Here is a 25,855-nt window from a genome sequence, read left to right as displayed (position 1 = left end):
GAGGGCAGAGGACCAGCAGCACATTGGGGTCAAGCTGTTCTGAACACATGCTAGCACCACCTTCTGTTTAACTAAACTCTGCGTTCACTTGAGATACCCTGATGCCTTTACAGGAGGAGTGGACGCGCTGTTTATCTCTGGAAATACAGGTAAAGCGAGCGACACTCTAATTTAGCTGATTGGTGTTCAGGGCTGGTGAACAGAGCCCTTGGTGCTAATGTTGGCCTCTGTAAATGGGAAGGGTTTGTTCCATGAGATTATGTGACATCGGAGCTGTCAGTTCTGGGGCATTAATTGACATCGTGTATCAGGTTAGGTTAATAATCTCCAGCTTGGTTCTGCTTGAGCAGGCCTGCATGCCGGCAGATAGAGATCAGTGATGAAAAACTAGCCTCCAAGGGAGGATGATCACACACGGCGCGCCCAACGACTTGGCCATTGTACCTCGAGACCTACAGGCACAGAATCTGTTAACCATTCTGTGTTGCCTCTGGAAAGCAGCAGTCTTCGGGAACTGGGGTGCAACCAGCCAGTCTCACTCCCCCAGGGATGCCTGCGGCAATCAAAGCTGCTCCAGATGACAGAGGAATGGATCATGCAAACCAGGAAAGGATATTACCAGAGTGGGGGACAAGCCATAGGGATATACCTGTTTGTTTCAGCAAGATGTCCCAAGAGTCTAGGAAGAATTTCCCCCATACCAAGCAAGTTGGGAATTACCTAGTGGGCAAAATGATCAACAAGGGCTCCTTTGCCAAAGTGATGGAGGGCTTTCACATCCCCACTGGGGAGAAGGTAAATGGAGAGTGGCAAGAACAGAGTGAGGAATGTTTGCCACTAATTTCATGGTGATGTATGCTGAAGAAGTTTAGGGCTTTGTTTCTTCATCTGCAACCTGGTGCTTTATTTAGCTGAAGCAGCAATGCCCATAATAGTAATATATTTACCTGCTATCATGCTCTGGAATATTGCACCAGATCTAATATGTTAATATTACTGTGTTAGGTATGTTGTGTGTATAATTAGATGTTTTTCCTAACTTTTATGAATCACTGTTTTCCTATTCGTGATACCAATGAAACTTGTTTGATTCCTATTTGATTCTGAGTATCTGAAGTGGCTGTTCACCTAAATTTTGTAAATGTGTTGATGGATACACTGCTTATCTTCCTTGAGAAATTCAACATTCAAGTTATCTAACAGAAGTGTAGAATTTGGGAGGCAGTGTATGTCTGTACGTGCAGACATTCCACTGTGTGTTGTAGAAGGAACACTTTTGCTGGAACAAATTATTAGATCATCATTATATCATGATCTAATTTTAGCAGATATTAACTGCAATCAAAAACTTTTAAAGCTACCGACATTGAATATTATGACTTATTGCATGCAAGCCACTAGCAGAAAAACTGCATCTTGATCCCATCAATGCTAAATAATATATATAAAAAATACGTTTTTGTCTTTGACACTGTGCTGCTAAAGAAAAGTGGGTTGTCTGTATTATAAAAAAAGTATTGACAGCATTTTTGTTATTTAGGTAGCCATAAAAGTCATAGACAAGAAAAAAGCCAAGCAAGACTCCTATGTTTTAAAAAATATGAAACGGGAACCTAGGATACATCAGATGATTAAACATCCCAATATTGTTCAGCTCTATGAAACATTGGAGACGGAAAACTCCTATTACATGGCGATGGAACTGTGCCTAGGGGGAGATCTCATGGACAGAATCTGCGAGAAAAAGAAACTGGAAGAAAGGGAAGTCAAGAAATATACCAGGCAGATAATGTCTGCAGTAGAACATTTGCATCATCATGGGATTGTCCACAGGTACAGCAAATTTCCTTCCCTCAGATTTATATTTCAGGGGGCATGATAAAACTCAGCCCCACTCGTTTCATGAAAGTATCTGATGAAGTCTTCCATTCAAATTAGTGGGATTATTAAGTGCTTAACTTTGATCAATTATGCCATATGTATATACCAGGCATGTCCAAAGTCCGTTTCGAGGTAAAATCCTAAAAAAAACCCCACCTCAGCAACTTAAATCCTTAAAAAAGCCCAACAACTCACACATGTTCACTTCATCAAATCTGGCTCTCTTTGAAAAAGGTTTGGGCACCCTGGTATATGCAGTGGTACCTCGGTTTATGAACTTAATCCGTTCCGGAAGTCCGTTCTTAAACTGAAACCGTCCTTAAACTTAGGTGCGCTTTCCCTAATGAGGCCTCCTGCCGCCGGTGCCCTTCCACTGTTTGGCTTCCGTTCGTAGACCGAGGTAAAGTTCGCTAACCAGAACACTATTTCCAGTTTTGCAGAGTTTGTATACCAAATAGTTCGTAAACAGGGCTGTTCTTAAACCGAGGCACCACTGTATTTCAGAAATATCAAATTATATACTCACACAGAGCATCCATGCAGCCTTAAGGCAGTGAAACCATTAGGGTGAAGTGAATTATCTCAAGGGACAGATGAAAGCATGGCACCTTGTCATTTAATTTGTTATTACATCCTTACTGTTGGAGAGAGAGAGAGAGAGAGAAACACCCCACAACATTTGGATTTCCTGCTTCAGGTAATGAAATGTCTCAGGCTAGCTCAGTGTACACACACAGTGTTAAAGTAAACAAGTATGGTTTTGAGTGCAAACTGGGATTTATTAGGAGAATGAGCAAAAATGTCCATCATTTTGACAAGTGGGTCATTATATGTGGAGCACAGGGTCAGTGCCTCTGTTAGGCAGTGTGAGGTAGTTACCTCAGACAACCGATTTTGGCTGCCATGAAAGGGAAGCAAATTTCTGGTTGTTGTTGCTATTATCATTATTATTGCTGCTGCTGCTGCTACTTCTGCTACCACTAGCAGAAACTTTTTGCCTCAGGTGCTAAACTGGAGTTGAGAGATAGAAGGGATTAGTTTGTTCAAGTCACCAGCAATTTGTAGTTTGAGGGGGTTTCTCCCTCCTCCAACTCACCTTCCTGAAACTCCCACTTTCTCTTCCCCCTGGAACCTGAGCTTTGTAGTCTAATTCTGGCCTCATAGAGAAAGCCATCATCAGTCCCTGTTAAGGCCTGGCATACCTGTGATAGCCCAGGTACTGATCCCAGGCCTGCTTCCCACTGCCCCATAATATGTCAGTCTGTGGTAATTTTTCCTTGGTGGGTGGGGGGGGAGGCTTCAGGTTTCTGGACTTCAGTGCCAAGGTCCAGCATTAACTGCATACTATGCTGGAAAATATTGTTATAAGGCAACGAGTCTCTGGGGAGCTCTAGGGCAATTAAGTTATTACACTCAGAAAGGTTAGTTTAACATTATTTGCAGAGCAAAATATTATGCGCTAGATCCAGATTTGCTCTGGATTTCCACCAATTCTCCTCCTGTCCACATCCCCCAGTGCCAACCTAGGGTTGCCATATTTCAAACAGTGAAAATCCCCAAATTGTTGAGCTTTTCTGCCAAAAACGACACTGCCCACATGGGTTGTCATACGTCTGGAGTGTCCAAGGGAATTGCATGCGGAACTGACTAAAATCAACTCCCCACCATTCCTCCAGTAGGAAGTGCCCAATGAATGGAATTTTACTCACAGAAACTCTGGATCCAATCCTGTATTTCAAGACAACACATTTACTTTCTCTCCTGCTTTGTTTAGAGATCTGAAGATTGAAAATTTTCTTCTGGATGAAAACAACAACATCAGAATCGTTGGTAGGTGTACTGTATGGCAGACATACAACTTTCTTCTGCAGAGATTGTTTTTTGTTGCCTTGCACTTATACATAATAACTAGTGGCCAAATAAACAGCTATGGTGTCTGTGGGTTGTGATGGCCAGAGTGGACAACCTAAAGCTGGGGCCTGGGAGTGGCCCCACAGCCCTCTCTGCTAGGACCTCATAACTCTTCCCAGCCACGCCCACTCCCCTGGCCACCCCCTTCTCTCCCCAGACCACATCTTTCACACCTGCCTTTTGCCTGGCTGGAATCTGTTTTTGAACTGTGCTTCTTCCTTTCCTGGGTGGAGAGATATGGGTGGCTGTCATAGAAACCTTTACTTTTGCATGGCTGGAATATAGCTTACTATGCAAAGATTTGAGTCACAGGTCTTGTTTCACCCACTCTTTTTTGGGGGGGGCCTCTAAACACATCCACTTTTGCCTCTGGCCCCACCCAATGCCACCACTGTTGTGTGGCCCCTGGAAAGCTTCCCACAAGGGTATGCAGGCTTGCGGATGAAAAAAAATCACCACTCCTACTGCAGAGGATACTCAACATGAGATAAATGTATGCCCTCTGGACAGAAGGACCTAGGAGTGTAAGGACATCTCTCCCACCATCACAACAATACACCCCAGAAAGAATCCATAATAAACAGATTAATTTGCTCAATATGCTTCTGAAGATCTGAAAGTTTTCTGGACTCCAGGCTGGGCTTAGATCAGGCCCTGGCGCAAGGTAATGGCCTCATCACTGCACACCATGATCAACAGCCAAAGGCCCTGGTGCGGCCTTCCCTTCCCCACCCCCTGTTTATACATGACTCATTTCCCCTGGTACCCAGGGAGGATTCTGCCACACTCTCTTTCTGCTTGTTTAAATTAATTGAGCAGACTAGGCTCATACCCAAAATAACACATTTTATATTAACAAAAGTCTTTAAGCAAAAGTCCACCTCAGCCTATAGAAACTCCAGAGGAGTTGGGTTAGACTTCATGTTTCACAAAAATGAAACCAGTGACCAAGTGTTGTTACTGGGCAGCCCACACTGCTTAGCCCTATTCTTTCATGTTTTTATAAACAATCATTCTTCTCTTTTTCTCCTCACATGTTTTGAATGGTAAGATGCTGCCCACGTTGACTTTTGAAGAGTCATCACTTGGAAAGGTGCACACTTGCCACTGTCCTCATTACCTGCCACCCTCATATAGTGGACACTGGGCTGCTGCGCCCTGGACTTTGTTCCATGGTCCATCTCTAGTGACATCCAGGAGAAAGTGGGGAGTGATATAATATGAAAACAGGCTGCACCAACCTCATTTAGATTAGAATGTTGCTCACTTTGGTTAACTGGTCAATCTAAACTCTAATGATATCCCCAAGATGTATGTTTGTGTGTGAAAATGTATAATTTTCTATGTGTTTGTTTCTTCAGATTTTGGACTGAGCAACATCATGAAGTTTGAGGGCCTTTCTCAAGAACTGCTAAACACTCAATGTGGGAGCCCAGCCTATGCAGCCCCAGAACTCCTGGCTCATAAAAAATATGGACCCAAAGTCGATGTCTGGTCCATGTAAGTAGATTGTGAATATTTTATTGCTCCTAAAGCACTTTAGTAGAGTTCTAGTCATGTGGTGTTCCTGCCAGCAAATGATGGGCTTGTGATTTTGAACAATTCCCCTGGTAGCCCCTTCTTCCCCCACAAAGAAAGTATTCAAGAAATTTACATGCACATCATATACTTGAACATGTACTTTATCTGGACCTGTAAGAAAAAGTATTCTGTACAGTGCCCTGGAATTTTATAATGAAGGGTGGGGTATAGATATCATAAACAAACAAACAAACAAACAAACAAACAAACAAACAAACTCAGATATTTATAAATCAAACTATTTCTTTTTTTACTTTCAGGTAGGTAGCTGTGTTGGTCTGAAACAGTCAAAATAAATTAAAAAATTAAAAAGTTGTCCAGTAGCACCTTAGAGACCAACTATGTTTGTTCTGGGTATAAGCTTTCGTGTGCATGCACACTTCTTCAGATATTTCTTTTTAGGTTGCTGATAATATCTAGTCACATCCAGTCTCCAAGAATTACATTTATCAATTATATCCCAGCAATGTTCAGGAGAATGGGGGCCTCGAAGATGATAATTTTAATTTTAAGTGTGTGAGAGAGAGACAGAAAAACTTAGCTGGAGCTTTAGACATCAGTATACCAAATGAAGTTAAACGCACCTCAAGAACGGCAAGTGGGTTTATTGATTTTTACAATGAGAGTAAAAACAAGAGTACTTTGATCTCTAGACTCACATAGCATTAGATTTTTACACTGCAATCATTGTATATGTTAAATTACTTGGTGTTGGTGATATATGAAAGTGAGTGCCTTTAGGACTACCAAGGCCTCTTTTCAACACCCTACCAGAATGTGGAATTCCTAAAGCATGGAAAATTTGAGGGTGAGAGAGGCGTTAGTATACAAGATGTTAATAGGGAGCAACAATAAGTTGTGAGGTTGACTTGTGACTGGAAACAGACAAGACATGAAGCATGGGGATTTATTGACTGTCACATGCTACAGCTCTTCCATCCCTCTGAAACTGAGGGCATGAAAACTGGAATAAAACAGGTGTTCTGTAAATGCAGCTGATGGTGGATGAAAGCTAATCACATTACAGTCCTCCAAAGCATCTTAAATCTGATGCTGCAGTTTCTTTTAGGCTTGGAACCTAAGTTAAATTAATGTGAGGAAATTAGGGAATTTATTTTTTTTCAACCGCACCCCCTTGAGGGGCTCTTTGGATGGCCAGAGGCTCCTGTACAGTGTGGGATGAGGTAAGACTGCTGGGGAATGGGAGGAAACATATTCTACAATTGACAACTGGCAGATTCCATTCTAAGAGTCACTAAATGCACAGCTTGCTTCTAAATAGTCATGTAGTATGTAATGGGGTGGAGGTGCACCTATTTTGCAGAAAAAAGAACAATTGTGTGGAAAGGGCCTAGAGTAAATTCTTGTAGATTGCTTGCTTATTCTATCGTGTATGGATGTGAGCAGAAACCATCAAGTTTGGCTGATAGTAGCAACTTGGTTGACAAAGTATATAATGCTAACACACATCAATCTATCACTGTACAGTGGTACCTCGGGTTAAGTACTTAATTCATTCCGGAGGTCCGTTCTTAACCTGAAACTGTTCTTAACCTGAAGCACCACTTTAGCTAATGGGGCCTCTCACTGTGCCACCGGAGCACGATTTCTGTTCTCACCCTGAAGCAAAATTCTTAACCCTAGGTAATATTTCTGGGTTAGCAGAGTCTGTAACCTGAAGCGTATGTAACCCGAGGTACCACTGTATTCCCAAGCATCACACATGCATTTTATGAAACTCTTCTTGCTCCACTGATGTGACTGTTACTATCTTTCTCCCTGGCAGAGGAGTTAGCATGTTTGCCATGCTAACCGGCACGTTGCCCTTCACTGTGGAACCATTTAATATCAAGCAGTTGCACCTCAAGATGGTGAACGGCGAAATGAATCCCATTCCACCCGACATTTCCACTGGTAAACCATACCTGGCTTTGTATTATACACATGGAGTTTGATCCAGCCAAAGTAAGCACTTTTGAGTTCCTTTGACTTCAGGGTCAGCCGAAGACATTTTGTTGCCAGAGGCAGAGCTGTGAATGCCACACCCCCACACCCCCTAGCCACAGATTAAGGAACATACTACCCAAGGCCCACTAAGTTATTTTGGCACCTGAGCAGAAAAACTCAAAAGCACAAATACCTTTCCCTGGTGGTCAAATTACAACCATAGTATAATAAATTGCAGGCATTTGTTGCCTTTTCAGGACACGCAAAATAATCTGCCTGAGCCACCTACTAAACTCTGACTAATGGTAGGACCAGACCGGCTTGTCTTCCTTGGAAAAGATGTAGGTACATGCTTAACACTCCCGTTGAACTCTCTGAACTTAACTTTGGCTGGATTGTCCTCGTAATGCTTAATGTTCATTGAAAATGTGACACAAATAAGTTGTGATTTCATCTGTCATCAATCTTGTTAAGGAGTAACAACATCTATGGAGCACTTGTTTGTGATTTATTTTGAAATGAGTGCCTTTTTCTTTGCAAGCATCTTTGGATCTTCCCAGGGCATTTCCTGGGCACACTGCCCAGACATTGTTAATCCTCCCAGGTGACCCTGCCACAGCCAGCAGGCATTCATTGTCATTAAACAGTATTTGCAAATGCTCAGTCCACCAATGACAGCTGTCAAATGACAGTGATGCTTGGTCCAGCAAAGAGAACTATTGTGCGTGTTTCTCTGAGGATGGAGGCTAGGCTAGCATCACTAGTATCACGAGCACCACTTTGGATGCTACTCATGGCGTCTTGCAAAATGAGCCACAGCTAAAACACCACCTTCCTGTACCATTTTGAACAACCTGCCACTGCTTCATGGCTTTCCCATAATTTTAAATATATAAGCTTATTTAAATTTTATGCTAATAAAGTTTTGTGTGAAAGAAAATGCTGATGCAGTTTCTCCTCCTTTTTGGCAATGTATTAATGACAATGATTATGAAATCATTATGGCTAGGTGGATGGGACAACTCAGAAACACCATCTGCAGTGAGAGACAAGTTGTGCTGGTCACTACGTTACTTGATGAGAACAGGAAAGCCATTTATGCACAACTTCCATTCAAAAAAGATTTGGGTTGGTTTTTGTTACAAAACCAAAGTTTTTTAAAAAAATGTTTGTTGCTTTATTATGTTTCTGTAAATGCTGGAAGCCGCCCAGAGTGGCTGGCGCAACCTAGTCAGATGGGTGGGGTACAAATAATGACAGCTCCCACATCAAATGGGGGCACCTTTTATGTAGTTGCGCGCAGCCCCCGGATCCCAGTGCGACTCGTGGTAGTTCGGGCTGGCTTCATCCTCCCCAGGCTGGATACCTGGAGGTCTCCGCCTACCTCAGCCAATCGCCCAATCCCGCCTGGTATTGGGGATTGGCTTGGTAAGGGGAGGGACCGTCCTGCCCACACAGCAGAAGGTGAATCTTACCTGTGAAGCAGCAGTTGGCTCCCACTACTACTATGTTCACAGCAATTCTGCATGCATCTCAATCTGGCTAACCCAACATGTAGTGAGGTCACCCATCATGACTTGAAAACAGGGCAGTGACCTGCCAAGGCAGCTTAATGCTTCTGCTCCTCCTATATCTATTGAATTACCAAGCAGCCCAGGTCAAATTGAGTACCACTGTGATTGGAAGTGTTGTCTGCCACCCTGCAACATTATAGTTGTCAGGTCCAGACAAGGCCAAACCTGGACAGCTCTACCCAAATTTAGGCTGGGAGTGAAATGTGCTTCCCCACCCCAGGGTTCTCGAAGTAATTTGCTGAAGGTAGACTTAAGGAAGATCTAAAATCCAGGCCTGAAGGCACTGGCAGAATTCACTGCTCTTTTGACCAGATGAAGGTCATGTTCATAATGTGTGTGCCAAACATAGTCAATCTAGAGGCTCCATACTGCCTGTCAACTGTGGAATTTTATTGTTCACCCTTCTATTTCCTTATGTGCCTGAAAGAAGAGCTGATATTTCAACAAAGGTTGTCCTGGGATTCTCATTTGGTTAAACAGGCTGCAGAGCTCTTGATTTAAGCTTTGGAGTCCCTACAACAGTTATGGTAAATTAGGTGGGTTGCAAAAGCACCCCATGATTCATTCTGGCTATACTGTGGTGTCAGTGTTTAGAACTGCAAAGCTTACTATTTTAAGCATTAAAAATTAGGCCACCCAAAATGGGTTCTAAAAGGAACTTAAGTACCGGTATATATAAAGTACAAATGGAAGTATAAAGCTTCTTGTGTAATGCATGAATTCATGAGTCTGAATGATGCTCATGGGCCACTGGTGGTCCAAGACCACACTTTGGGAACCCTTGAACCACACCTTTCTAGCAGCAACTCTCCAGGTTTTTAGGTAGGGAGTCTCTTTCCCAGTCGTACATGGAGATGCTGGGAACTGAACTTGGGACATTAAACACCTGTTTATCAAATAGTTAAGAAAATTAAATCCTCTGAGGGACCTCTGCTGATGTGAACTTAGCAAGTACGAGGTCTAAGGCCAGAGAAAGACAAACTGTAATGCAGGCTATTGCTATAGCTAACATTGTTTTGTTGGAATTTCTGCCCAGGAGCTGTTCATTTCATGCACTCTTTACTTGAACCTGATCCAGCTAAGAGACCTGCTATTAAAGAGGCAATGAAAGACAAATGGCTGAATGACGGTAATATCAGGAAACCACTGAATCCATGTACATATAAAAATAGGTAATTCTTTTCGAATTTTGTCTTCTTTGTTCATTTTCGCCTTATGAATAGCATTTCCTAGGCATAAGGCCAATGCAATTATTTCTCGTCCTTCCTTTAAAACAAAACAAAACTAGAACTGGATCATTTTAATGGGGCACATATAAAGTCCAATCCAAGCCTGTTGGAGGCACTTCCGGGTTCCTCTTAAAACTTTTAAAGACTGACAGAATTTGAATAAATTGGTTCCGAATAGCATTCTTAGACAACATTGTCCTATAGGAGAAATGCCCCATCCCTAAGCTTAGGACTGAAACGTGTGATTTTTAAATTAATATACAGAACTTTCACTGACTGAGGCCAACAGCCATTGTTTGAGCTGTTCCACTTCAGATTGCTGGTGGGGACTCTATACGTGACTGACAGTGGGTTACTGCGTTTCAGAGAGAGACACTCCCAGCCCTTCCTGGCGATGCCAGGGATTGATCTAAGGGCATTCTGCATGCAAAGCAGATGCTCTGCCACTGAATTACACAGTTGTTCTCCAAAAAATTACACTGATGTAGTGTTACTGGCTGAACATATAACTGAGTGGCAGTAATTATACAAGTGACATAATATGTACGTTTACCCAGTGTGGTGTAGTGGTTAAGAGCGGTAGACTCGTAATCTGGTGAACCAGGTTCACGTCTCCGCTCCTCCACATGCAGCTGCTGGGTGACCTTGGGCTAGTCACACTTCTCTGAAGTCTCTCAGCCCCACTCACCTCACAGAGTGTTTGTTGTGGGGGAGGAAGGGAAAGGAGAATGTTAGCCGCTTTGAGACTACTTCGGGTAGTGATAAAGCGGATTATCAAATCCAAACTCCACCTCCTCCTCCTCCTCCTCCTCTTCTTACCCGTAGACCTCTACTAAGATCCAACCCATTACCATTGTTGCTCTACTGCTGCAGCAATAAGATTGGAGAAATGGTGGGTGAGGCAGGATTTAGGAGCTTATAGGCAGGTTGGGGAACTCAAGGGAGATTTGCAGGAGGTGTTCAGATAAATTTTGAAATTGGGATCAGGAAGAAAACAAGGGTTCTTTTGTTGTGGAGGGGAATAACTTTGTTGAGTGAGCTCAGTTCCAGATTGAGCCCAAGAGTTCCCTCCATCCCTGTTACCAAAGCATCTTGTTTTTCAGACTTCGCCCTGATGAGCTGAATCCTGTTGTTTTGAGTTACATGACGGAAACACTGGAACTCAATCTTTCGGATGTTGTCAATGTCTTGATAAACAACAAGCCATCCTATATAATGGCAACATACTACTTGCTGTTGAAGAAATTAATTAGATATCAGAAAGAACACGGGACAATGAAGGTGAGGTGTGAATCAGTGACTGGATTAGTGAATGCATGTTGCCTGTACCTTCCCTGCAGTTCTGAAAACATGGGGCCTGCTTAGTTTCTTGAACTCCGGGGAAGCCAGTTCTCAGTGGATTTTTAGTCAATGTATTTCTAGCTAGATGTAAGTCAGGTTATTAATTTCTAGATCTTCCTTCCCTGGGTTTACTAGATCTTCCTTCCCTGGTTTAGATTTCTGCATCCCAAGAAGGGGGTGGGGGTGGCAGAACCACTGGGGAGCTATGCTTGCAATGCACATTTGGTGGTCCTCAATCCCAGAGAGTAGATATGGCTGCATTTTATCATTCCTTTTCCTGGTGTTGAAGGGTTGGTGTTTGGGCAATGGTGAGAGCTAAGGATGCTGCAAGCCAAACATCTCTAATGGAGGGCGATGAAATATTGTGGATACTGCACCTGCCCAGCTTGGTCCTACATTGATGGAGTGGGCAACATTTGGCAGGAGCAGAGGATGGATATTCTGGCTTGTTAATAGACATGGTCTCTCTGCAGTTTCTAAGGGAGTTGTCTGTCAGATGACAGAGGTGTGGGGTGGAAATCTGAGTTGTCCTAGGGAACAATCATGGTTCTTAGACTGAATACTACTTTAACTTAGAGCAGGAGTGGGAAACCTTTTTGGACCAGTGGCCCAGATCAATGGAGATTTTGAAAATATTGCATTGTTTATAAATGATTTTAAGTAAAAAAAAATAACAATAAATTCTCCATCCTCAAGGGCCAACTTTGACAGGTAGGTTGGACCATCCACCAGTTAGTTATCCGACATTATAATGATGTCAGGTGATCGAAAACTTAGTGCACAGCACTTCCCAATCACCAAGCATAAGACGTGCAAATCCTTTTGTGCAGCATTTTCTGAGGACACGAAAAACAGCTGTTTGTCAGACACTTGGGAAATACTACACAAGGGGCTTTGCAAGCCTTGTCCTTTGGTACTTGGGAAGTGCTGAGCACCAAGACTGCATACACGCCACACATTTAAAGCACATCATTTCTGCCAAAGAATCCTGGGGATTGTAGCTTACCCCTTCACAGAGTTAAAGTTCCCAGGATTCTATGTAGAAAACAATGTTCTTTAAATGTATGGTGTACACACAGCCCATGCGTGGTCATTGGTATCATTTTTGTTTAAAGCAAGTAACTTTCCCACTTGGAAAGTAAAGAATTGCTTAAAATGACCTGGAGCAGATTAACTTGTGTTTGCTAGTAGCTAGAAAAGCTTTCTTGCTTGACACAAAAGTTGTTTTTGTGTATGTTATGCAAGCTTCTGCCTTGCCTTGGCAATTTACCTTGCTGTTACGTTATCATTTTTGTTGGGTTATGTTGGTGTTAGTTGTATGTTTTGGTGCTGCTTTTGGACATTTTAAGCTCTTTTGAGCTCTGCTTGTTGAAGTGAAATAATGAATAAAACAATAATATCTCAGTGTCAGGGAAGGTGTGAAGCAGATCACACTGGAAACCTCAAACATTTTAAGGATTTCTCATTGTTTTCTTTGAGAGGTTGCAAGGCCATATAGTACATGTTTCGTTTTAGCCCTGAGTTTTTAATGCAGAGATTCAGGGCTTATTAAACAAATAAACAGGGAGGGGGACATCTTGGTACTTACTTAGAGCCAAATTACTTTAGGCATCTTTATGTTTTCCCTCACTGGTAACCATCACTCTTAAGAGGCTAGCAGCTCAGTCATAAACATCTTGCTCTGTGTAGACAGGAAGCCAAAATCTAACTTTAAAAGTGTAAATGGTTTGGAAATATTTGACCAAAACCAACATTTCTTAGAATACACATTAGAATGTCCAATCCAGGGCGAAAGCTTGTTTTGATAAGTTTGACTCATGAAGTTATGGCTCTGTGCAAATTTTCAGTATATTGCTTTGGCATATTTAATTATTTTGGAACCTTCCCGGAAAGTTCAGGTGCCTCTAAAGTTCAGTTTGGGGCAAGGGTGGTTCAATTTCTCTTGGTCTGAAGCCCTGGAAAGCCACTGCCAATTGGTAGACAATACTGAGCTGGAAGGACCAATGGCCAAAACATAGTTTCTTGTCTTCATAAAGTCAGCTCACAGGAGTAGTTCCAGAAACAGCTCTTGTCACAAAAGGAGTAATGTGAGCAACTTTCCCTAAAGACGTCTGGGAACTGTAAGTTGCTAAGGGTACTCAGAATTGTAGCTCTGTTAGTTCCCATGATTCTTTGGGGAAAGTCTTGTGGTTTAAAGGTGCATGAAATATGCTTTAAGTTATGGTTTGTGTGCAGCCTCTCCAAAGATTTTAGACACTTTTCATTATTTTTACTGCCTAATGGTTACATATGGAGAGTGGTTCAAAAATTAGATGGGCCTTGTTAGGGTTTTAATTCTTGCTCATAGGAACTTTCAGGCATTTTGTAATAAAGCTGTTTCAAAGACTCACTTGATATTTGCCTGTTCTCCTGTATTCCAACACAAGCAGGGGATCATGTAGTGACAGACGGGGGAATTGCAGGGGGCAGGGTTAGACAACCCTCATGGTCCCTTCCAATGCTACAATTCTATGATTTCTCTACATGCAATTTTGCTCATGGACACATTATAGGGCGGAGGTGGTTGCAGCAAGCACATGTTTATTTCACACCAGGATGTATGGCATCATGGGTTTTGTAGTCTTAAGGCTAGATTAACATTTTGCATGAAAAGTTCATTCTGCAACTGATACTGTAGGATTTCACGATATAACAGTGCCATCACATTGGTTGATATAAACCCCGTTGCAAAGTTTAGCACAATTGCAGAAGATGATTTGGCAGAAAAGGTGAAAGGCTGTGAAAGTGTTCATCAATATAATAATACCTAATTTTCATTCATGTGAATGTGTAAACGTGGCAACCATGAAAACACCTTGGTGCAAGATGAATGCAAGACAGATTTGTTGGAAACATGGCAGATATCAGTAAGACCACCTTAATTTTTGCAAGAGATATTGCAAATGCCAGTATTCTGTTGTCTTTAAATGTTGACAACAAGCCAGATATCACTTTTGCTTCATCCTCTTGACATTCTGCCATGCCTGGAGTGAGTTGCAGACACAATGAACCCATTGATATTTGAACACTTGAAACAAATACTTTACAACAAAGTGCTATTGAATAAATAACTGAAAGCTTCAAATAAGCTAAATAACTTTTCAGTAAAGTCCTATGCTGAAGTCATATTTTCCCTCTAGATTGGATTTCATAAATGCTTTGCAAGCAGCTATGCATCCTATATAAAAAGGAAAACATTTTTTTTTTTAAAAAAATATCATTGGGATTTATTTTCTGACATGGATAACGTAGAAAGCCAGATACTTTCACTAGCCTCCTGTTTGGGTTGTAAAATAAAATGCAATATGAATTTAAACAAGGCGCATCTTAATGCTCCGATGGGGACAATATGGAGCAACTTAAGAATCCCTTGACCTGCATTTGAATCAGATAGAAAAAAACAGAACCTTGGAAGTTCAAGGCTGAAATCTTCTACTATCCTCATGTTCTCTGTATCGCTACCCCAGCAGATCTGTTCCCTGTGGTCCTTTAACTAGTGCTTAGTGAGGACTTCATGAGTGCTTTCAACTCCATTTGTGCACTAACCAAAAAGTCAAAAGGTCTTCTCTTCATAAATTCTTCTGATATTAACTCTAAACAGTTCCCTTGTGGATTTCATCTGTCATTCCAAGTTGTACTTCTTTTACATTGCCATAAATACTTTCTCTCTCACGTCGGCTTTTAGGCTCATCAAGAAAGCCATCCAGCTAACTTTATTTTCCCCTTGACTTTTGTTTATCCAAGATATATGGACAACTCTTACAATAAATTCTCAGGATAGCAGCAAGTTTGCACATCTATTTTTCCTCACTCAGCGAATGCAAAATCTGATGGCTAAGACGGAATGTATGAAATGGTCATCAATGATAAAAACCACAGGCAGAACTTTCGTACAACTTCACATCACTTTAGGCATAATACAGTTCAGCAGAGGGCAGCAGCATTCACTGATCTTCAGCATTAGAGCTGGCTCTGCCATTAGGTAGAATGGGACAACCATCTCAGACAGCAAATACTGAGGGGCAGGGAGCAGTGGTGAGCTGCTGAAGGACAGAGATTTATGTTCCATGCGGCCTACTGCCCACAATTATTAAGGACCATGGTGCCCTACTGCCTGTGTCAAAGTAAGAGTCAACTGTCAGTCCAGTGGACTTATATAAGCTGAATCGGGTCATCCCATCGTCTCCTTTGACTCAGAGAGCAACATGTCTTGGAGTGGCTGTTCTCAACATTATTGAACTGTTTGGGGCAGTGAAGGGGGAGAATGGAAAAGTTTATTTTGCTGCATTTTATGTACTATTGCATCAAGCCGTTAACCATTTGCACATAAAAAACCCCCAGCAGAATCCATTCCTTCCTGATTGCTTCTCCATAAGGCTGTATGCACAAGCTGCTGAGTTGAGACCCTGGGGAATGGTGGGTTCAGGGGAAAGAGAGGGGCCATTTGGTCTACAGTTTGAGCATATAATACCAATACTGGCACAACTATAATGGCTGCCGATTAGTTTTCAGGCCCAATTCAAAGTGCTGGTGTTGACCTATAAAGCCTTACATGGCTCAGGACCTCAATACCTTAAGGACCACCTCTCCCCATACGAACGGACCCAGACCTTGTGCTTGTCATCTGAGGCCCTTCTCTGTGTCCCCTCTCTCAGAGAGGTTCAAAGGGTGGGAACAAGAGAATGGGCCTTTTCTGTGGTGGCTCCCCGATTGTGGAATGCTCTCCTTAGAGAGGCTCGCCTGGTGCCATCATTACATTGTCTTTAGATGCCATTTTACTATTAGGCTGTCTCTCAGTATGCTTTTTACTATGCTTTTATTATGTTTTATCATTGATGTTTTGCAATGTGTTTCTAATGTTGTACAGCTCCCTGAGATCTTTTGGTGAAGGACGGTATATAAATTGAAATAATAATAATAATAATAATAATAATAATAATAATAATAATAATAATAATAATAATGCTGCATATGGGCATTGCTGAGGAACAATACTGTACTGACATAATATAGCAGTCAGCTTCTGCATAAGTTTTTAAAAACTAGTAAAATAATTGTCCTAAAACAATTTAAAAAAACAGCACACACACTATAAATGCCTGTGCAGACATGTTGGGGGTTAAGTGTTGCTCAACACCAGTGATGTCACAAGAACTAGCTAGTAGTTGCCTATGAAAGTGATGTAAATACACTACACAGAACACTACAGGTTCTAATAGATAGGCTAACTGAGTGGTGTGTGTGACATTTTCTCATTGCCAAAAAAAAAAATGCTGTTTGAGTATTGAGAGAATGTGATTTCCCACAGTAGACACGAGGAAAGAGATTTGATTCCCCACCCCCTCATCAACTAAGTCATAACTGTGCTTTGGTTGTCCAATAAAACTCTTTTCTGGAAAGACCCTAAAGGTTCGATTTATTAAAGTTTAACTTCTCACTTTCTAAAATCCTGACTGCAAACAGCTGGTCACAAAAGATTTAGTTTTAGGCATGATAGTAATTTTGTTTGGTGGGAAAACCTACTGGAAATTTGGCTTTTAAATGACTACAGGCAACCGAAACCGTTTTTCCACGATCAGGCTTGAGCCATAAATTATTGGATAAGCATAAAACATGGCCTGTCCTTTTACACACTGTGATTTCTCCAAGCAACCTGTTTGCATTTTATGTGTTTTGTTGTAGAAAAGAGAGCCTAATGATTACAATTTGCCATCCAAAACTTTATAGTTAAGCCTTGCAGAAATAGTGTTCCTGCCAAAAAGCTTCCTGCCCAGGTGCTTAACCAATTAGCTCTTAAGAGGCCTGGCTATAAAAACGAGCCATGGCAAGTTTTCTGATGTACTGTATATAACGTGACAGTTTGCAAAATCTAAGATGAAAATTTGTTTTCTTAACCAGGAGTGTGCAAAATCCTGAGAGACGCTTTGATTGCTTTGGCTAAAATACTTATGTCATCTCTTATTCCCCACTGATGCAGTGTGGTTTGAGCAGTACAGTTGTTGTTGGTTTTTTTTTAAAAAAAACTTACCCAAATTGCTCAAGGACAGAAAGTCCTTGAAGATAACGGATATAACCACATTCTTCAAGTTTTGAAAATATTTGATAGGGACAGATGAACCCACAGGAGTTTCAGATTCCCAAAGTGTTTCAGATTCCAAGAGACTCAGTCTTTTAATGTACTCTACTAAGGCTCAAAATTCATTCAAGCATTGGGAGAGCCAGTCAGCCTATAAATTTTACTTGCTTCGAATAAAGATTTCTATAGGATAGATTAACAAGGAAAACCTTTCCTGTAAAAACAGTGGCTGTCAAGGTATAATACTGTACTATATTGGATTCAGTGTCCAACTATCTATTAAGACATGTCAGCATTATACATCAACGGTGCTATCTTTGGCTTTTTTTACTCAGAAGATTTGTTTATGTATTTAGTTATAGGCTGTTTTTCTACACTGCCCTTCATCCACAAGGATCTGGCAGGTAGTGCACAAAAGTACATAAAATAGCAAATAAAATCAAAACATCAATTTTAAAAAAAACCATTCAACCAATTGCAAAATTTCAGCCCTTGGGGCCAAATCCAACCGTCAGTCCTCACCCGAATGTCTACATGAAAAGGTGTGTCCAACAAGGTGTCATGGGCTGGCTAGATGCAGAAGAGTGGTGGGAGGCCCCAGCTGGCGAACCCTCGAGGGAAGAAGGCTCAGAGCCCGGGGCGTGGTGGTGGGACAATGATGAATGATCAGAGGGAGAAGAGGGAACAGAGTGGGAGGAGGAGGTGTCGGAAGCTGAAGAGGTAGCAGGATTTCGTGAGCAGGAGGAAACTGTGGCAGAGAGTTGGACAGACTCAGAGGCAGGAGAGGAGGGGGCCCAGGAGACAGGGTACTGAAGAATCCAGGGAGTCTCCTACCCTTGCTGTGATCAGTTCCCCTCCCACCTGGTCTCCCAGAACACAGAGAGGAATGAATACGGCGGAGCAAAGAGAGACAAGATGAAGTTGCCTTAGATTGCTAAGGTAGGACCTGAGCGGGGAGGAGCCTCATCGGGGCTAGACCTACTGGGAAGTGTTGCTGCGATCACTAGGCCCGCACTGCTTTGGTTTCTTTGAATAATGAGTTAACTTCACTGACACCAGGTGTTTTGTTACTGACCTGCCCTTGACTCCGGCTCCTGACACAAGGCATGTAGTTAAGTAGTAGAGGATGTTTTGCATGCAGAAGATCCCAGCTTCATTCCATGGTACCTGCAGCTGTAAGTGGTGTGAAAAACATGTGCCAAAGAGCCTGGAGAGCTGTTGCCAGTCACAGTAGACAATACTCTGCTCAGTGGACTAGTGGTTTGGCTCAGTATAAGATGGTTTCCTGTATTTGGGTTATGGCTCTACCAGCAGATACCAAGTGCAGCTGGAGAAAAGGAATTTCTCATAACAACCCTTGTTTTTATACTGTTGGTTTTATTGTACATAGATTATTTATTGCAAAAAATGTAAACATCCTATTCCATAGTCTTTGCAGTCACAATACCAGTCTCCACGGATTTAGAGTTAGCCAGTTTAGCTGCAGACTAAGTTTGTTGAGGGGACGCGGGTGGCGCTGTGGGTAAAAGCCTCAGCGCCTAGGGCTTGCTGATTGAAAGGTCGGCGGTTCGAATCCCCGCGGCGGGGTGCGCTCCCGTTGCTCGGTCCCAGCGCCTGCCAACCTAGCAGTTCGAAAGCACCTCCGGGTGCAAGTAGATAAATAGGGACCGCTTACTAGCGGGAAGGTAAACGGTGTTTCCGTGTGTGGCTCTGGCTCGCCAGAGCAGCGATGTCACGCTGGCCACGTGACCCGGAAGTGTCTCCGGACAGCGCTGGCCCCCGGCCTCTTGAGTGAGATGGGTGCACAACCCCAGAGTCTGTCAAGACTGGCCCATATGGGCAGGGGTACCTTTACCTTTTAAGTTTGTTGAACCTAGTTCCCTCTGAAACCAAAGGGACTTAACTTGATCACGACTAGCTTTTCACATTGGACCCCTCTTCTTATCCTACCCTAGTCTAGTAACAAAGTCTACATCCCATCTAGATACCTGAACTTACTACGTTGCAGTTTCTTATCACTTCAGCTTTTCCATGTATGGTAGTATTACCGGTGTCTGATATGTCTACAGAAGGAAAGTACCTCAGAAAAGTTTGATGTTAAACTTCCTGGGACCCTAAGCCAAGATGCAGATGATATGCCAGCTTCTCAAAAGACAGAACAGGTTACAACAGAAAACTTGAAAAGCTGTGAGAATAAAGTGTTTCCTTCTGTCCTGAACTCAGAAATGCCATATGCTATCCAGGAAGATGAAATTGCCATCACTCTGGAAAACCAAGGAATTTTACCAGAAGGTAATATGTGCTGCTTATCTTCATAATCTGGAATGCGGTTAACTGTACAAAGGCTGGGGTGAGTGGGACTTTAATTGAAATTAAGGTAACCAAGGGAGATAAGTTACATCAGGTCCAGGGGCTGCCAGGCTTCTATGTGGCTCTCAGAATTCTCCCCAGGCCATACCTTTCAATGACCCTGCTGCACACCCTGAATGTTTTTGCCTGGCTAGAATGTTTCCTTGAACTCTGGTAATGTCTTGCTTGTTTGAATGGAAGATAGAGAGGGGAGTGTGTGTTTAGAAACTGGCCTCCAATAAAAAGGTAACGTTTGCATTTGGTGCTCTACACACCTTCCCCTCTGGCCCCACACTGTACTGGCATGTGGCCCTCAGAAAGGAATGAGGCCCTCAAAATAAAAAAAAAGGTTTCTTACCCCTAAGTTACATGGTAGGCAGCAGTGTTACTGCTGCTGTTGTAGGGGCACTCCATGCAAAAAAACCTGGGAATTGCAGGTAATGCCCTCCATGAGCAAGTGGCTAGCTAAAGCATATCAGTGTGCACTAATAGCAAAACTGATTTGTTGTGTTGGAATGAAAGAAGGAAAAGAAAGATGAAACAATTCCCCTCCCTTTTTCCAGTACTTTCTTTAGAGGCACAAGAGAACCAATACAGGTAGTTGCAAGAGCATAGTGGTTTCTTTTGTCCAAAAAGCAAACAAAATAGAGTATGGGTTTCTATCAATCTGGTTTTGTGCTTTATAGATATTATATTTGAAAAGTAGATATGTAAAGCATATATGTTTTATCTATGTCATTCTAAGAATTCTTTCTTTCTTTCTTTTTCTTTTTTGGAAAATTAATTGTTTTTAACCTTAACTTACATCAGAGCACCTTAGCTTACTGTTTTAAAGGGAAAGGATAGGCCAGTATGAGCAAGAGGAAGGAGAGGATTTTTTTATAGTTCCTCTTTTAGCCTTTTGCCCCCTTGCCCACCTTTCAAACTGTTCCAGAGTGTCCCCTAACTTTCCAGAACACCTTTGGAATACCAAGAGAAGGAGAAATCAGCAAACATTAGCTTCCTTCTTCCTGCAGTAGAAGTGTCCCGTGAGTGAAGATACTCTCACAGGAACCCTCAATCCAGCTCATTGTCATTTCTCATCTACAATTAACCCAGATGTGTTGTGACTCATGGCCAGTCATGACATAAAATTTATATCTGAACTTGATGAGCAGATGATATAACTGGGCCTCTCCTGAAGTCTGGAAGGTGCATATGTATACAATTCAGCACGTGTCTTTTTAAATATTGGAAGTGGCAACTATGAAAGGTTTTCGCTCCCACTTTTAAATATCTTAAAGGGACATACATTGCATCCTTAATGCTTGTAAGAGGGAGTATTTCATTGCAAAACAAGTCAGAGTGTATTATTCTCTGCAAAATATAAAGTGCAAGTTTGTATTTACTAGCATTACTCAATGGTTTCATGTTGAATGACATGGGGGGGCAATATAGAACTAAACAGTATTCCCCCAACACTTAGTGAACCCCCTCTTATTTTTACCAATTTTTTTACCTTTTATTATCATTTTGAAAGATCAACATCCAAAAATCTTATCATCATACCAAATGTCAATCACAAATTTGAAGTATAACACATAGTGATATCTCTACTCTTTACTGCAACTATAATTTCTACATAAACTGATTTCATATACTCTATATTCCATTTAGTTTCCAAGTTTGCAGACAGAGAATTGGTTCATTTTGAACCTCCTAAATCTCCAAATAAATATTTTTCATGTGAGCCATTAAACCACACACAACTGGACCCGCAGGAAAATATAGAAGATATTAAAGGTTTTTCAGAAGAGAGAAAATCATATTTATCTGAGAAGCCACCTTCTGCTTTAGGAAATAACCCAGCATATTCTATGAACCACCAGGCTCAGAGGTCCTTAATGTCATGTGCAAGTAGACTAACACCAAGGTCAGCAATTGAAAACAGACTGGTAGACCAAAGTCCTATGGTTTGCCCAGACACAAGAGTCAAGGATCTTCTGAAAGCAATGGATGAGAATCTTCCATCTCTACCATGGCAATACCAGGAAAAAGAAAGCTCAGCTCTCTTGATTATGGAATCACCACATCTCTCACCTTTACCAAGGCTGAGACAAGTTGCCCTGAGGGACCCCATCACTAAAAAGATTTCATTGATGGGACTATCACAGCAACAACCCAATGGCTCATCTCCATTTTTTGTCAACGGGTCAAGACCACCAATTTTCCCCATGACCCCACAACAAACACTTATGGTAAGAAGCTTGAGGCAATCCAAAGAAAAGTCAAAAGACTTCTTCAACAGTGGCAAGGCTAAGAGGAACTTTGTACAACTCAAACACACACCTAAGGATGTGGACTTGAATCTTCCAGTATTATCTCCACCATACCAAACAAGGTCAGGGAAAAAACCTGAGATTTTAAGACTAGATTTCGCATAATGTTTGCAATGCAATATACTAAATGAGTAGCAGTGGGGTGTATGTGTGTGTGTGCAAAAAAGTGAAGAGACAAAGTGTTTGGCAAATAGCTAGGAAGATTGTGACAGGAGAAGGGAAATGGAGTGGGAGTAACTGGTAACACACAGTACAGAACAAATGGGTCCAAGTTAGTTGTGCACATTATAACAAAAGAATAAAACTCTCTCACACACACCCCACAAGACCCACAATAGGTTGATTTCAATGGAACAAAATGCAACTAACATCCACAAAGGAGGAAATGAATATTCAATAGCTGGCAGTTTTTTTGTTTCTATTCCTATTTTCACAGAACTCATTTGTGAATCCTGTGCCAAATAGTTAAATGTGGTTATTTTATTTTTTTAAAAAATGTTTACACAACTGTAGGTACTTGAAATTCACTGTTTCTTTCTTTGTTATTATGAGAATCCATATTCATGATGAAAAGCAAAAATGTGTCCTGTGGACTAACAATTTATTGGTGAGCACTTTCTGGTACACCTAAGTTATCTAAGTCATATGCATGAATACGTCCCAACAGAGAACTTGCATTGTAATCGTGAGCCTGTGGCAGATATTTTTTAATAGCAAGAATGCAATACCACTGCTCATGTTCCTCCTATGCCATGTGGATCTATCCCTTCACAGTTTGGATGAATCCCAGAGTTGGACTTGGGAGCCTGGGTATAAAATCTTAGCTCATATTGGAGAACTCATGAATTGACTTCAACTGCAACTCCCTGGCCAACATTACCCCAAACAATACCATTTAAAGAGATGTTAACCTTTTATACTATGAACTTCAAGAGAGGTAAAGGCGAAGCACTGGAAATATGAGAGTGGGTGTATGGTACAAGAATGGTTTAACTATGTTTGGAATAATTCACTAGCTGACAACAGTCTAAACAAATTTGAATACTGAGGTGGCTGGACTAGGGAGATGATTTTGTATGGTGTGGCTTTATTTAATGACGAAAGAAACCAAGTGAACTGGCACACATGGCACAATTTTTTGGAATGAGGATGAACAAAGTTTCATAAGCAAATTATTTGTAACCACCTCTGTCAAATCCGAATATGTAATACACCATATGTTGCACTGGTTTTTTTTTTTTTGTAAAAATAAATAGTTTTTAAAAATTAAAAAATGAAAGTTCTACTCATTGTGACATCTGCTAGGACTCTGGCACTTCATACACTAGTATTGTCCATATTCTGTCACCTCTGCCCTTTACTCATAAACACGGAGACTCATAATTTCAAACCTTTCCTGATCCAGGACCCACTTTTAACTTCAAATGTCAACATGGATGTCACCCCCAATTTTCCCACCCCACCCCACCCCCAAAATAATATACCGTGTTTTTTGCTCCAAAAGACTTACCTGACCATAAGACGCACCTGGTTTTTAGAGGAGGAAAACAAGAAAAAAAAATTCTGAATCAAATGTTGTACTAAACTATTTAATAAACTACCGGTATATCAGAATAATATTTCAACCATGTAAAGTGAACAGCAGTCAACAGTGGCATTAATAACCATCATCACTGTCATTAACAAATGAAGAGAGACTTTATTCCCTAGTAAGGGGGGCAGGCAATGGAAATATATGAGCTTCCCACATTGAGTGTCTTAGATGTAAGGACTGTATGGTTTGGCCTTACACAATTGTTTTAATAAAGCCAAAAGAAGTGGGACTTTCTTCCTTTTTGTTCATTGCAGAGAGCTCTGGGGGCTTTCATATGAAGGAGGAATGAGGGAGAAATCTGATTCAATTCCCATTTAAAGTCAAACCTATCTAATTCACACCGTACACAATACAAGGACCAAACAACAGCCACCCTTCAAATTTCACACTTCTGCAAAGGAAGGCACTACTGTCCCAGCAAGACCAGTGGCGGAGGGAGGGTCTTGCGTGGTGGCACATCACCAATGGGGATGTGGGATGTTGCCCACGCGAGTGTTGTCCCAAGGGGGTGGTGCGGGCATGCACATCCATCCCAATGGGGTGGCCAAGCACGGGGGCGGAGGGGTTACACAGCTCCCGCTGTGCTTGCTTTACACCCGTGTAAGCGGCTCCTTTCCCGCTTTAAAGCAAGCCTCAGAGGAGGGATGGACGGGAGGCATGGCTCCCGTCTGTCCCTCCTCCGCGCAGCATTCGCTTCATAAGATGCACAGACATTTCCCCTTACTTTTTAGAAAGAAAAAAGTGCGTCTTATGGAGCGAAAAATACGGTTTGTCATTTTTCTGTCACTGATGACCAGATGCAAGGTTGGTTTTTTTCAGGCGTAGCCTGCCATTCAGAGGTGAAAAAGCTTCACTTATCAAAACATATTTGCTTATACATCATAATTCTGTCCTCCTTTGCATTGGATCATATTCTCTCTCTCTCTCTCTCTCTCTCTCTCTCATTCTCTCTCTCCTCTGCTCAGGTAGGGATGGGTGAGAAACCTATTTGTTTCACATTTTTATGCGGAGCTCACTAATTTGCAATTCCCAAAGTGATATGTAATCCAAAACAAAGGTATCCCTCAAAATTTGAAGCGCAGGCCTCTGACCCCCTCCCCCCCAAAAAAAAACAGTTTAAGAAACCTATATTGGAGGAAGTGCACACAAATATTATTACATTAGCTAATAAAATAATATATAGAAATTGATTATCTTAGGGAAATTGCTTGCAAAAAACATGTACAAATCACATGCAACAATGTGTAAATTAGGTGAAACGCACACAAAAATGCATATAATCTTTTTATGAAGGCTTTTATCCAAGATTTGCAAACTGAGGTGGAAATGGTGTGAACTGAACCTAAGACTGGGGAAATGAGAACCCAAGATAAGCCAATGTTGACCAATTCATCCATCCTGATAGATTTAAATAGAAGACTGTTGCTCAGGGCTATCCATTGCTTTTTCTAATGCATCCCTAACCACACTGTCCTTTTAGCCATAAAAATACAGTACAGTTAATAATTTAGCAGTCAGGGAAATTTTGTTTAGCCTCTAAATAGCCTCTGAATAATTGAGAAGGCGTTCTGACACCAGATAGCTTTTTCAGTGCAGCGACATCCACCTTGTGTAAAATGGTGAAGAGAGATTGAAATGAATGAACCATCCCCCGAAGACTCTCACATTACGGCTTATGAATACGCTCTCCAAATCAGAAGCCAATGAAAAAGAAGACGGCTGCTCATATTCACCAGTGAGAGAAGCCACTTCCCATTCGTTCACTTCTTACATGCAATCTGGTGAATATCTATGGCTGATAGAAATCAAAGGATGAATTCTTTGGTAATGACTCTGTGCATTTCTGCATATATACCGTATTTTTTGCTCTATAAGACTCACTTTTTCCCTCCTAAAAAGTAAGGGGAAATGTGTGTTCGTCTTATGGAGCGAATTCAAGCTGTGCAGCTATCCCAGAAGCCAGAACAGCAAGAGGGATTGCTGCTTTCACTGCACAGTGATCCCTCTTGCTGTTC

General features: G+C 41.7%; 1 protein-coding gene across 1 annotated transcript; it reads left to right on the top strand.

Annotated features, from left to right (window-relative positions):
* Nucleotides 1-393: 393 nt before the first annotated feature.
* On the top strand, nucleotides 394-23,469 carry LOC114593920 (hormonally up-regulated neu tumor-associated kinase-like). Its single transcript, XM_028722902.2, has 9 exons — nucleotides 394-795; nucleotides 1,541-1,833; nucleotides 3,656-3,711; nucleotides 5,154-5,292; nucleotides 7,160-7,287; nucleotides 9,931-10,066; nucleotides 11,227-11,404; nucleotides 19,649-19,871; nucleotides 21,585-23,469. The coding sequence occupies exons 1-9, from the start codon at nucleotides 550-552 to the stop codon at nucleotides 22,349-22,351; spliced, it is 2,166 nt and encodes a 721-aa protein (XP_028578735.2). The 5' UTR covers nucleotides 394-549; the 3' UTR covers nucleotides 22,352-23,469.
* Nucleotides 23,470-25,855: the final 2,386 nt, after the last annotated feature.

The sequence above is a fragment of the Podarcis muralis genome, chromosome 3 (genome assembly GCF_964188315.1).
Source record: "Podarcis muralis chromosome 3, rPodMur119.hap1.1, whole genome shotgun sequence".
NCBI classification, from domain to species: domain Eukaryota; kingdom Metazoa; phylum Chordata; class Lepidosauria; order Squamata; family Lacertidae; genus Podarcis; species Podarcis muralis.
Note: the sequence above shows the minus strand (reverse complement) of the source record. Positions and strands in the feature narration are given on the sequence as shown.

What these genes read in the sequence shown, in the direction of transcription:
- LOC114593920 (XM_028722902.2), top strand. Translation starts at nt 550, where the DNA reads ATGCCTGCGGCAATCAAAGCTGCTCCAGATGACAGAGGAATGGATCAT. An exon ending in CATCATGGGATTGTCCACAG is followed by an intron (nt 1,834 to 3,655) that starts GTACAGCAAATT and finishes TGCTTTGTTTAG; the next exon opens with AGATCTGAAGATTGAAAATT. An exon ending in TCCACCCGACATTTCCACTG is followed by an intron (nt 7,288 to 9,930) that starts GTAAACCATACC and finishes ATTTCTGCCCAG; the next exon opens with GAGCTGTTCATTTCATGCAC.